This window comes from Cynocephalus volans, chromosome 5 (assembly GCF_027409185.1).
Source record: "Cynocephalus volans isolate mCynVol1 chromosome 5, mCynVol1.pri, whole genome shotgun sequence".
Lineage (NCBI taxonomy): Eukaryota > Metazoa > Chordata > Mammalia > Dermoptera > Cynocephalidae > Cynocephalus > Cynocephalus volans.
The window spans coordinates 124,507,680-124,521,695 of record NC_084464.1 but is presented as its reverse complement, the minus strand read 5'-3'; the positions used below and the strand labels follow the sequence as shown (position 1 = coordinate 124,521,695).

At 34.2% G+C, this 14,016-nt stretch overlaps 1 protein-coding gene across 15 annotated transcripts in view; it reads left to right on the top strand.

The window, feature by feature from the left end:
* The window catches only part of TRDN (triadin), a 387,419-nt gene that overhangs the window by 177,495 nt on the left and 195,908 nt on the right, over positions 1-14,016 (top strand). For 13 of the 15 annotated variants that reach the window (XM_063096118.1, XM_063096115.1, XM_063096120.1 and 10 more), the window contains exons 11-12: positions 709-765; positions 1,590-1,652. In XM_063096118.1, the coding sequence (XP_062952188.1) occupies positions 709-765; positions 1,590-1,652 (120 nt within the window). The remainder of the gene's footprint in view (positions 1-708; positions 766-1,589; positions 1,653-14,016) is intronic. The other 2 variants (XM_063096112.1, XM_063096127.1) reach the window with 1 other exon arrangement.

The window sequence follows — 14,016 nt, the reverse complement described above, 5'->3', positions numbered from 1 at the left end:
CCCCATAGATGAAGGCTTTCTCAGATTTCTGAAACACGGATCTTGCATGAAGTTTAGAGGCACCATAAAAAGTTCTACGTGACATCCAGACTTAGAACAACCTCTGGGTGCACAGATTGTCTGAGTACACTTGATACAACTATTCAGAGAGGGCAGTGGAAGTTATGTCTCCAACATACTGCCAGACTAATGTCACCAGGCTGTACATGCCTGTTGACAAGAGCAAGATTTGGAAAACAGCTAAATCAAAATAGATACTATTAATGGCCTAACATATTATTTCTAACGAAACTGAATACATGAAAACAAAAATTAATTTTTTTAGCTTACGTGTAGTATCTTTTCAATGAAATTATATTTTAATTTTATTTATAAAGATCTTACTTTAGGCACCAGGCAAATAGCTGTTTGGTTGAGAAAGCTCAAACTATCTTATTGATGATTCATAAATAATATTAGTAGTCTACAATTTTAGGCATTTACTGTTAGGCAGGAACTGTGTAGAGTGCTTCATATACATATATAACTTTGAAAGAGGTACTCTTATTTTACAACTGATGAAAATAAGGTTTAGTGAGATCAAATCACTTCCTCAAGGTCAAAAAGCTGTCTGGAGGGCAGAATTGACTTAACAATAATTCATTTCAACCTTAGCTTTTCTTTCATACTCAATTTTCTTAAAGGGAACCTTTCAAATTTCTTTCCTAGAAAAAGAAGATGAAAAGAAAGCTGAGGAGAAAGTTACTTCTGAAACAAAAAAGAAAGGTAATGAATTTAAAAACTCTGTAACATGTAAATAGATTAGTATCCGTTTATACTGCTGCTGATAAAGTTATTGTATTCTAGGAAAGAAATTCCTTTAGTAATTTTATTGTAATTTTTACTAATGAACACTTTTGAGATATCTAAATATTTCAAATAAATTTGAAATTGATAATTTTTTTTTTAATTCAAGCCTAAACACTTTTAAAAAATGACTATGCCTGATTATTTTTTCCTCCTTAGGAGTGGCTACTAAATTCTCTTTAATTTACTATTTCACTGACTATTTGTATATAAATATGAAGATTATTATTCTACTTACTCCATTTAATAAGAAATGTTAATCAAAAGAGCAAATTATCTTATGTAGAGGGAAGAAAATAGTTGATTGTTTTGTTTTGTTAGACTCTTTTTTTTTTTTTTTTTTAAGTTAATAGTTTGTGTGATGTCCCAAGTAAGCCTCAGAGATTTTGGAGCTTCTGACCTGATTCCAGTGACCTGATAGCCCAGGAAAGATGCAATATATTCCTTTTAATAGACCTTAGAAAAACTATTGAATTCTATCATAATTAATAATGCCATTCAATGTTTCCACTGTCATGAAAAATTTTTTGCCCTTGGAAAAATTTGCCCCTTCCTGAAGCGAAAGCACACCTAAGCCTCTAGTCTGTTATGAATGTGCTAATTCACTGATATTTGACATGATTCATGGCTCTGATTTAGGATTTCTCTATACAAGATGAATTGGATGTCACAATGGCAGTCATGCATACCCTGAAAATATAAGAATTAAGTAGTAGAGGCTTATAATTATCTTATTTTACCAGCAGAAAAAGAAGATGTCAAAAAGAAAAGTGAGAAGGAAACTGCCATTGATGCGAAAAAAAAAGGTACTGCGCTTTCTTTGTTTCCTTAGTCAGATTATGTTCAGGATGTTTGTTTCATGAAAGAATCGTGATGCAACATCTACAAGTGGGACATGAGTACTTAAATTTGTCCATGTATAGACTGTCAAAGCAAAAATTGCACTAGACAAAATGAAACAGGCGAGGAAGACTTTATTCAAGGCTGTTGCAATAGGTGAGAGAGACCAGAACTCAGTCTGAACTAAGTTTTTCTGGATAAATAAAAATAGAAAAATAAGCAGGAGAGTTTGTAAGAGCTGGAATGGGGGATCATAGATCATCTGAGTTCGCAAACTGGTCATACCCAAAGGAAAAGTAAACTTTCTCTCTGGTATCTCCAGGACAGGAGGTAGTTTTACAACATGGAGCAAGGTGCCCAAAGAATTTAGGCTCCTACCCACCCATAAAAACTGAAAGAAAGGAGCATTATCTTTCTTGATAATAACATTTCAAAAGGATGCCTCTCAGGTCTTTGGAAAAGGCATTCCTGGGTTGTAAAACTGGAAAGTTGTAAAAAGATTTATATCTCAAGGGGGCAGAGGAAAAAATTTACAGTTACAGTTTTTCTAAAGTAAGTGCTCTAAGAGGTCAAGAGCCTGAAATCAGGAAGACTATTATAGTTTAGTAGCTGAGGTCCATCTGGGTCAAAACATAATGAAATTGGGAAGAGCTACATAGTATAACAATACTACCTTGCAAAGGTAAGATGCTGGGAGAGAACAACATGTCCCATTAAGAAATAGGGTTATTCAACTGGCTGACATCTTAGATTTTAGCTTTAAATTTAGTTCTGTTTTTATTCTCATTCAAACATGAATATTGGCTTCTATTTAGGTTAAGATTAAGTCTACATGGAAAAGATAGTTACCTCAGGTATTATGGCTCAGTGACAAGTATTTGCCTCAAAACTTTTCTCCACCAAACATTTCCTCCACCAGTGTCAGTCTGAGTTATGAAGGAATTGTCCTGTATTAAACTGCAGATCTCCTAGGGCCTGTGCATTTTGGGGTTAAAAAACTAATTCCTCACAGCTACAAACAACTTAAATGTAGATGAAATTTCCAGATTTTCCCTGTGTCATAGGACACCAAAAATAGTCTCCCAGCATATAAGACAGGGGGTAAAGTGAAATAAGGGAAAACTGGAACAGAGATCTTCAAGGTGGGACATTGTCTGGGGAGGGCAGGCTGGGCTAGATGGGATTAGTGTGGGGGAAAAAATGGTGGTTGTGAGGACCTTAAAAAAGAAGATCATAAGATGCCTAAGCACATAATGATTACTCTAAGCAAGTAACAAATAGTAATGACAGAAAATCCCTGATATGATGCTACAAATGGGATTAAAAAAAATGTAAAATATTAGAAGTTGCATGATTATATGGCTCATGAAATAAGCAGAAAGAGAAAGCCAGATGTTCTGTGGGTCTGGGAGTTGATTGCCAATTGCTTTATATATGAATTTCCATTATTAGGGATGTACTATTGTAGGGTCTATTATATTGTTGAGTATTCATTCATTTGTTTTATTGTTTTGGAATAAATTTTATTGCATTCATTTGAAGTTTATGTATGATGTTATGGGATATATATAGGTAGTAAAATGGTTACTATAGTGAAGCAGATTAACATATCTATCATCTCACTAGTTTTTTTATGACAAGAGTGACTAAAAATCTATTTATTTAACAAAAATCCCTAATACAACACAATTTTTTTAACTTTAATTATTATGTTGTGCATTGAACCTCTAGACTAGTTCATCCTCCATCTGCTATTTGGTATCCTTTAACCTAAATCTCCCCATTTCCGCCTACTTCTCTCAGCTCCTAGTAACCAACGTTTAATTCTCTATCACTGTGTACTTGAGCTCTTTATTTTAAATTCCACATGTAAGTGAGATCATACAATATTTTTCTTTCTGTCTGGCTTATTTCACTTAGCATAATGTCATCCAGGTCCATCTATGTTGTGGCAAATTGCATTTAAAAACCTTATTTTCTTGGTGGAATAAATATTTTATCATAAGAAAAAAAAAAAAACACCGTTCTGACTCTATAGTAATACTGAGAAAGCGGTTGCTTGGGTCAGTGGATCTGTATCTGTAACATGATTGGATGGTAAATATAAACAAAGTGCTCCTTCCTGGGCCATCAGCTTTGCTAAAGGTTTTCAGAAGAAACCCTTGTATTGTAATCTTTAAAGCATTTGTCATATGCATGCAACTGCAAAATCAGAAAAAAATGTTTTTTGGCAAAACTGAAAGGTGTGTGTGTGTGTGTGTGTGTGTGTGTGTGTGTGTGTGTGTGTGTGTGTGTGTGTGTGTGTGTTGTTTTGGTATGGTTTTAGCTTTTTGGGGGATAGGCAAAACATCTTTAAGTGTAATGAGTGACGGGAAAATCTGATACTTCTGTGCTACTGGGAGATCTGTGTGATTAGCCCAGCAGTCATGTCAAAGTGAGGTTGTACACAATGCAAGAGAACTGATTATGCCAATATCACCTTCTACAAGGCCAGTGCGCAGTCACTGAAGTAGAGACCAAACTGGGTAATTGCTCAGAGTATCTGGGGACGGCTGCTTAGCTGGTGTAGCTAAACAAGTTTGTCCTACTGGGAGCCAGTTTTCTGTCTGTGACTTGTTGTATTTACTTTTGCTAATACAAAATATTATTGTTTCATAGAAATCAGTTCAACTTCCTGATGGAAATATGCATAATTCAGTCATTTGTTTACAAGGTTTTAACCTCCAAATACTCAAAATTGTGCATGTGTGTGTGAAAAAGAAAGAGAGGGAGAGATTTGAGCCAGTTTTTAACTCATGTTTCTTTTCAGAGTTTAATAATTCCCCAACTATATTTCTATGTGACAGCAATATGGTTTAAAAACAGACAGTTTTAAGCTTATTTTGAAAGTAGTAAAAGTTTGTAGAGATAATGAGAGAAATTGAGAAAAACCTGAAATCTTGAAGAGCTGGTCACATATGTAATTTCTTCCTAAAATAGTCAGAGGAATATGGCAGAGCATATGATATCACTTTTTTAGCCCCAAATAGTAGCAAATTAACAAGGCATAAGATATGCCTAGATGCTTATTTAATATATGGATTTTTTCATAATACTTTATTGTATTTATATTAACTTTTATATTATTTATGATTATATAATATGAAAATTTATTTTTGCCTTTTACTATTATTTTACTACACTTACACTTTATATTACGTAGATGCAAATGAACCTGTCTTAAATTCTACTGAGTGATAAGTGAACCTCTACTATAATAGAACTGGTAAATCACACTTTCTTAATAATCTGCATTAGGAAAAATGTGGATTAAATTTTACCTAATGCAAAATTGTCATCCTATTAATTATTAATGGTTGAAACTGAGTAGTTGGTACATTGGGATTAATTATAATAATTTCTTGTTTAGTATATATTTGAAATTATCCATGGTAAGACAAAATAAATATCTGCCACTTAAAAACGTCATGGAAAATTTAAAGAAGGAAAATCTCCAGGATATTTTTGCAATTTATAAGGTAAAATTTCCACCTGAAGAAATATGATGGAAAAAAGCAACCAACAAAGGAAACAAACAAACAAAAATCCTCTTAAAAACATCTTCCTAGGTTTGCTTAGGACTTGAAGGGTAGACATAAACACTCTAGTTTGCATAAGGAGGAGAAATTCTATACAGGGAACTGGGCATCTACAGAATTGCTAGAAGGATGGAAAAAATTGAAACCAAGGGGTTGTTATCAGTTATTAAGCATCAGGGCACATCAATATGTCAGGAAGTTGCCTCATTTATCGAAGCTGCTCCTTCACATGCACAAAGACTAGATACTGGAAATGTTGAGGCAGGCCTCAGTAACTTACTGACATCTTCATTTGCCAAATCATTCATTTGGTTTGCTAAACCATTTCTGCTTTGCGATCTTATGTGGGTGTACCTAACTGGTGGAATTTAACATGTCTCCAGAACCCTAACTGCAAGCGAGTCTGCAGGATGTAGGTTTTGTGCATTCTAATTTTTCCAACTGGAAGGAAGTTAAAATGGAAATTGAAAGAGTCTAGCCAAAGTATCTATAATAATGATACTCTCAAAAATGTCTGAGAAAACAAAATTCATATTATAAGGATGATTTTTGAAGGCGTGAATTGTACAATGATTAATCCTCTCTTTGAGTCCCCCCCCCCCCCACCAAAACTGGAAAAGATGGCTCAGTCAAGCAGCATGACCAAACCTGGCAATTTAAAGTGCTCATAAGGCACACTGAAATGTAATTTATGTTGGTCTTTAAACTAAAGATTAAAAAATTATGGGTATCCTTCCTCTCTTTATTTCGCATTCCATTTGTTCATTTTGAAGAAACAATTTTCCAAGTTCCTCATGAGATTATAATGCCTAAAAACATTAACAGGTTGCTTTGCCTTATCATGAAACAATTATTACCTGGGCAAAATACAGAGGGACCAGAAGAGGAACAAGGTCAAAACTAAGATGATCCGTTTCTCTCAAGCTGCCCTTTTTGGAATTATAAATTATAGGCTTTTTTGAGTGAAATTTATTGTCCCCTTATAGGTTTATATACTTATTAATAATGAAAATAAATTTGACTTAATAACTGATACATGATAATGGTGTAAATTATTTCACTATCATATTTCACAACAGAATGTTTTTTCAAGAATTATCCATCTGGAAGTATAAATTATAAGAAGGATCCTAAAAACACCCACACTAGCTTTTCTGAATTAAGCTGCTAGAAAAGGACAATATTCATCCATTCATGCGTGCATGGATTCTTGCAGGAAATATTTACTAAATGCCTATTACAGGCCAAGCATTTTAGGTGCTGAGCACACAGAGGTGGATAAACAGACATACGTTCTGCCCCAGTGGAGCTTACAGTTTGATGAGGGAGGCACACAGTGAATAAGGAGACAAAATGTCCATAAGTAAATCTGGACGTAAGGACAATGGAGGAAATACTCTTAAATTGGGGGCAATAAAATAAAACAATGGATGACATTTAAAATGAGATCTGATGTTTTAGAAGGATACAGCCGTTGATGTGTGCATCTTTCTGTGATGTATGAATAAGGAGTGTGTGTGTGTATGAGAGAAAGAGAGAGAGAGAGATGTGTATATGCATGGTTTGTACGAGGGGTCAGGATATGCAGAAACATGCAGGTGTTTGTACTTTATAAAAAGTATAGTGGAAGATTCTGAGCTGAAGTCTTCAATATAGTAATTCGTATTGATTATAGACTATAGTTAATGTCTTGGCAATAGATGAGATTACCCAGAGAGATTGTGTCAAAAGAAAAAGAGAATAGAATTCAGAATCAAGACCTGAGGAATTCCAACATCTAGAGATTAGAGAGTGGAAAATAGAGCAAGAGAACTGAAAGTAATTGTTGGGAAGACTAAAGGAAAAGCAAAAGAGTTTGGTAGAAATGCTTCAGAAATGGATACTTCAAGATGTTGTGGATGTTACTTAGAAGTTGTGACATGAGGCCAGAAGAGACAAAGTCACTTAGCAGAGCAAAGAGATAAAGCCAGATTTGAATAGGAGGTGCAAAAATGGAGACAAATGTGTGGAATTTAGGGGGTAGTGGGGAGTGGGTTGTGGCTGCATAGGAATAGCGTCTTTAATGTTGTGTTTAGTTTGCTTTAGTAGGCCAATTCAGAGCCTGTTGGGCATAAACACAATGTGAGAGATTGATGCTCAAAGGGATAGCATATAAAAGGAGAAATCTAAGATATAATTTAGAATTCATTGTTTGATGAGCACTTGGGTGAAAAAAAAAATCTTTCTTTTTTGAGATAATACTACAGATGCTCCTATAATATAAAGTTGATGTTTTCAAGATGTGAAAAGGAAGCTATACAGATTGCCTTACATAGAAAGGCATGCATTCTCAAGATATACGATACAAGTTTAGGTGGTTCTGGGATAAAACTGAAACTCCGATAACAAATGTATACTGAATTGAAAACTTCAATTTTAGAAAAGGATATATCCAAAATGTCCTTTGTGCTCACTGAGGTAAGTTTGTGAAACTTATTTTAGCAACACTCTTTAAGGATCATTGATTCAGTTATAATATCCCATTAGGACTTTACATTAAAATATTTTTGTGGTGATGAATTGATCAGGTAAGCTTAATTCAGTATAGAGCTCATAAGGTTATCTGTTTTAAAGGATACATTCATATTTTTTCCATAGAATATTCTCAATTACAATATGGGGCAAACAATATTAAATTATGCTCAAACTAAAAATTTTGGCTATTTGATTTCTCTATGTAGGATCTGCTTTTGTCATTGAGAAATTTCAGAATGTCTTTAAATAATGCCTACCAGACATTAGAATATCATCTATTTTACTTTTGATTCTTTTGTTACATGATTTTATAGCTACTAGATCTCAAAGTAATTTGCATGGCAGATCACAGAACACTAAAATTTTCATGTTTATATGTAATTAAAAGTAACAGCCTTGACGTATTTATATGTACAGATATAGTTGGGCAAGATAATAGATAATACATAGTATCTTTCATATGTGTTCACGTTAAGTTTCAGTTAAAAGAGTATTCTTCTATTTTTCAAACTTGTATTTTGAGATGATTATAGCTTTTTCTGATTACCTCATTTCTTTCTCTTTATTTGAAAAGCACTTGGTTTTAGAAAGTTATCTTTTATTTGAATTTTGTATTTGCAAATATATATTTGGGCAAGATTTGACAAGTGCATCAGATTAGCGATATTTGTTTGACACTTTGACGTTTAGATATTTTTTTTCTGGATATCCTGTAGTAATCTACCAGTTAATATCAAGTTGAAAAATACAGACACTTCACACATTTTTGAGCGATAGTGGGACAGTTATATTAATGTATGTTGTAGACAAAATTCTTAAAAATTTGTTCAGACAGGTAAATAATTGGAAATTTAGCACAAATAAGACGTGATCTAATTAGTACTTTCCAGCCTTGACTTAGTGGTGCTCCATAATTACACGGCAACAGTAGATTCTTCTCAAGTTAGCTTTTTGTTCCCATGTAAATTAGATTGCAAGTCTGAGTTCAGATGATGGCAGCTTGACTGTATTAAAAACATTTACTGTGCTTGGATTGCTTTGAAGGCAAGAGAATATATTTTCAAGTATTTTGTAATCATGAAAATCATGTCAAACAATAGTTATTTATTCTCTTGAGGGTAAAAGATTTTGGAATTGAACAGTACAGGAAGATCTTCTGACTTGTTACTTAATATGATATCCTCGATTAGCTCTGATATTACCTCTAGATTTAGCCACTTGGAGCTAACTTGCTTCAGAGAAGGAGAGATGGACTTATTATCTTGACTTGCTGTGGGAATCTCTGAGATAACCTCTATATACTCACTTTTGGTTTCAACAATACAAAAGTGTGTTTGGGCCCAATGCAAAAGGTGTGAAAGCATTTCGATTTAAAAAGGGATTTTTAAATAAATTTAAAAACTCAGAAAGTGGAGTCTGTTTTCCATAACTTACAACAGAATATCTGAAACTGAGTAACTTAAGAGAAAATGAAATTTATCTCTTACAGTTTGGAGGCTGGGAAGTCCAGGGGGCACGTCTTCTTGGAGGGGAGTCTCTGCAGAGTATATGGCAACCCAGGGTATTGCGTAGTGAGAATGGCAAGAGCTCTTTCATGTGCTGTCCTTATAAAGCCACCACTGTACATCCATGATAACCCTCTAAAGCATTAACTAACTTGTTAATCCCTGAATAGATTAATCTATTTGTGAGGACAGAGTCCTCATTATTCAGTCACTTCTCAAAGGCTCCAACTTTCAAATACTATAATTGGATTTTCCATCAACACCATTAACAATGGGGGTCAAGTTTTCAACACATGAAATTTTGGGGGACACATTAAACCCATAGTAGGTTCATATGAAAAATTATTTAGGCCTGAAAAAAAGGACTGGTATACAAGCAATTGTTTTTAATCTTTTTAATACTTATTTCGGAGAATCAGGGCTACTTTCCCACTGAGGACAGAAACAAAATCAACCCTAAACTTGAGTATGAGAGAGTTGTGCTGTCTTTTGTGAAGTACTTTCAACAAGGACAATTAAAATGCATATAAGAAAAGATCAGTAAATAGAAGACGCATATTTCTTCCCTGTGTGCATTGATATATTAATATTTTAAGTATTTCCTGCACACATATTAGATAAAATATTTTAAGTTTTAATTTATATTTAGAATAACTTTTTTTCTGAAAAATAAGTAAGAAACAAAATAATGTAATTTAACATTAAAACAAAGTGGTGTCTTGCAAGTGTCATAAATTTTCATGGGAAGATTACACAGAGTGGCACAGAAAGTGAGTTGTCAGTTAGGAACAAGTTATTTTTTTTGAAAATATAGGAAGATATTGATCAATTTGTCAGGGAAAAATGTGTCCTGAGTTTTTTACGAGACCTGAGAGCACACATTAAAGAATATAGGTATAAAATACCCAGTCAAATTTTGTTGTTATGTATCCTAAAAGTCTATAAGATTTTATTTTTGAATTAAAGTACAGCTTAAAAAACATCAAAATGATGTCTACCACAACTCCAGCCTCTCTAGGGATACCAAAAACAGATTTTCCAAATAGCATAGCAAATTGCCAATATGTATTCATTTTATCAATAACATTTTAAAAGTAATAATAAGTTAAATTTATTATTTGTTTTCTCTTTTAAACATTATAACAACTCTGTAAGGTAGGCATTATAATACCCATTTTATAAAAAGGAAAATTGAAGATTGAGGCAGTTAGGTAACTTGCCCACGCTCACCAGTAAATAAAGGAGCAAAGGCAGTAGAAAAATCACCAGATAAAGCTTTATGGTCTTTTGCAACCTGCCAGCATTTTTCTTCCCAATTCTAGGAAACATGGGTGGTATACTGCTTTAATGTCATTTTCTTTCCTATTTCTTTTTGTCCTAATTCCCTTGAGATGATATTGCAGATGGGTGTAAGCACGGAGGAAAGACATGCAGAGAATATCCTATAGGTCTGATTCTCATTTTCCTTTTAGAAATTATGCTTTCCTTCATTTACTCATTCACAAATATTTAGTGAATCCATAATATACTCAAGGAAATTTGTTTAATATCAGAGATAAATCAGTGCAAGAGATATGGTACTTGTCTCTAAAGACCTTAGAAAACAGGCAAGTAAACAGACAATATACTGTGAGTACAACCACAATAGGGCAGATACAATGTCTCACACTAAAATGAAGCCATAAGTATAGAAATCATTTCTCTTTTCTGGTAGATTGGTGACTATTAGAAATTTAGCATAGAGGTGTCACAGACTTATGTAATTAGGCACTTGACCAAGACACATACAATGTTTATTTTTAAACAGGATGGAGATCGAAACACACAAAATTTTAGCGGTGGTTTATCAGTGAAGATACTTGTCTTTGCAAGTGGCAGACTATAAAACAGGGAATTTTTTAGTTTATCCAGCTACAGTCTTAGAGTGCACTGGATTCGAGTTCAGCTTGATGCATAGGTCACATGACATCATCAGGATGTGGTTTATCTCTCTCCGTTTTTAGACTTTGCTTCACTGATATTGGTCCATGTGGTTGCAAATTGACCATGGGTATTGCCCTGCATCCCTTCTTGTTCATGTCCTGTGTGAAAAAGAATAGATTGGCTTCCTGAGGGCTCAAACAGAAAACCTGAATTGAGCCATATTGGTCCTTGAGGACACCCGTATGTGAACTAACCTTCATGGTGAGAGTGAAGAAATAATCTGATTGTCTTAGCTTAGACCACAGGTCCCATCCCCACAGCAGAGCAATTATATGAACTTTGCCGAAGATACTTGGCTGAAATTGGATTGAGGGGTGATTCCCTAAATTAGGGTAATAAAATCACAATAAAATGGAATAGCTACTACATTGAAAAACAAATATAAAAATTCACTTTAATAAGTTATTTCTTGATAGTGGGAATATGGGTGATTGATTTTCTTTATATTCATTTATTGAATAGAATAAGGGAGAACTTTTTAAGCTGTCATATGTGGAAGAATACTTAAGTATTTAGAAAAGCAACTCAACATAGGATTATGTAGTATAACCAATGAAAGTAAATGAAATTGCATGTTTCATTAATTAAAATATTATGTCTATAGTAAAGAATGAAATTCTCCCACTATACTTGGTAGTGATAGAATCAGAGTAGGGGGTGGTCAGCAGTTAGCTCAGTTGGTTAGAACCTGGCCTTGTAACATCAAGGTGAAGGGTTTGGATCCCTGGACAAAAAAAAAAAAAAAAAAAAAAAAAAAATTATCAAAGTTGGATAACAGTCTTTAATTTCAGTGAAGATATTTTGAAACAAACCAGATTATACTCAGAAGAGAGTACTTCAGAAACATGGATGTTTAATATGGAAATGAGGAAAGAGGGAGAACATCAAAGCCATGCCCCTGACTTTGATGTATTTAGATGTAGAACTGCTCTTTATTATGTCTAAGAATTAGGACACCATAGTGGAAGTTAGGAGAAGACAAGGTGGGATGTTTAAGAGTATAGAAGGAATCTTCTAAGTCAGTGAAGTCTACCATTTGAAGTGTTTGAAAGAAGCAGTGTGGGTCTCTCTCTCTCGGATTCATGGAGATAATGCTCTGATTCGATTCAGAGTAATGTTTTGTACTGGAGTACAGTCGGGAGAGAGAGTATGAATGTCCAGAGCATGTTTATTGACATCTGTATAAACCAAGGACACTACAGAAAAGAAAAGAGAATGTATTATATGTGTGGAATAATGATTAATTGTCCTTAGGGCAAAGAAATACCTTGAGACAGTTTCATAAGGAAATCCCAATGATAACAAGCTTAAAATAGGAGGGGAAGTTTAATGCTTACTTATGATGCAAAAGACAAGGGAAAACCTTCAGACAGGAAAAGTTTCTAGACCAGAAAATAACAACTCTGCTTATGTTTTAGAAAGTGTTTCCATTATGAGTAATTGAGGGAGGCTTGGAGGAGCACATAAAATACTCCTGTAATTAAAGACACTCTTTTTTTTTCTTTCAAAAAACAATTTGCGTCAGTAAAAACAAAAATGTATCAATGATTTTAGTCACTGCCTGTATCTTGTTAGCTATATTAATCTTAGGATATAAGGTCAAAAATATGAACAGATGAAGAAGCTAATATTAAAACACATCAGAGGCAGAGGCACAAAAATAATCGTCCTGAGAGACAGTATGCTGATTTAGACGTGGGTACACATTCAAGTTATACAAATAAGAGGATAAAGAAAAAAATACACCATGGCATTGAACATATGAAACAAGTCTATCAGTAGAAATGGCAAAATACCCACTTCCCCTAAAAATATGTGTATATACACCAAAGTTCCCAGGAATTTGTACTACTTCTTATTGCTCCACAATGACTTACATGCCCCAGAGACTCAGTGGACATTGGTGAAGCAAATGTTAACTCAGTCTTTTGAAATGGTGCTGCCAGGTGATCCCATTTTCTCTAGGAATGGACTCCTAATAGTTTACTCTCCCTTTTCTGAGACTAATAACTCCAAACTGTTCCCCTTTCTTTAATCCTACTTTACCTTTTAACCCTTCTTCTCTATCAGTCAAATACCTTGCTCCTATTTCCCTAAGAAAATAAAAATTAGAAGAGAGTTCCCATGAGCTCTGCCCATCAGACCCATTAACATACTTCCTCTGATATTCTCTGCCTTCTTCCCTAAGTACAACCCCATACAATAGTTGTAATATTCATACTGATAGAAAAAAACCCTCTCACTTGTGCACAGTATGCCACCCTACCTGCTAACTCAGGAGCATCACTGCAGCAATTCTCTCCTCTGCAAATTCATTTAGACTTCTGCTAGTCATTCCCAGCAGCATGCAATGTGCTATATCATATATATAAATACAGATGTTCTGTTGTTGACAGCACATCCCTCTCTGGTTACTGCCCCATATCTCTCTTTCTTTATTTGGCCTCTCAAATAATACTCTTTTCCTTCAACCTCTCTGGTCACTCTTTCTTGCTCTCTTTGGCTGGTTTCTTCCCTTTCTTTCTGGAGCCTAAAATTGGAAGTACCCCATGGCTCAATTCTACATCTCTTCTCTTTCTCTGTACCAACTTCTGAGGTGACCTCATACGGTCCCATGGTTTTAATACCATCTTTATGATAATGACTCCCAAATGTATATCTCCAACCTTGTCTTCTCCTTGAACTCCATACGTACTTATGTGAGGGTACTTCAAAAAGTTCATGGAAAGATTTGTACTGTATTTTAATTC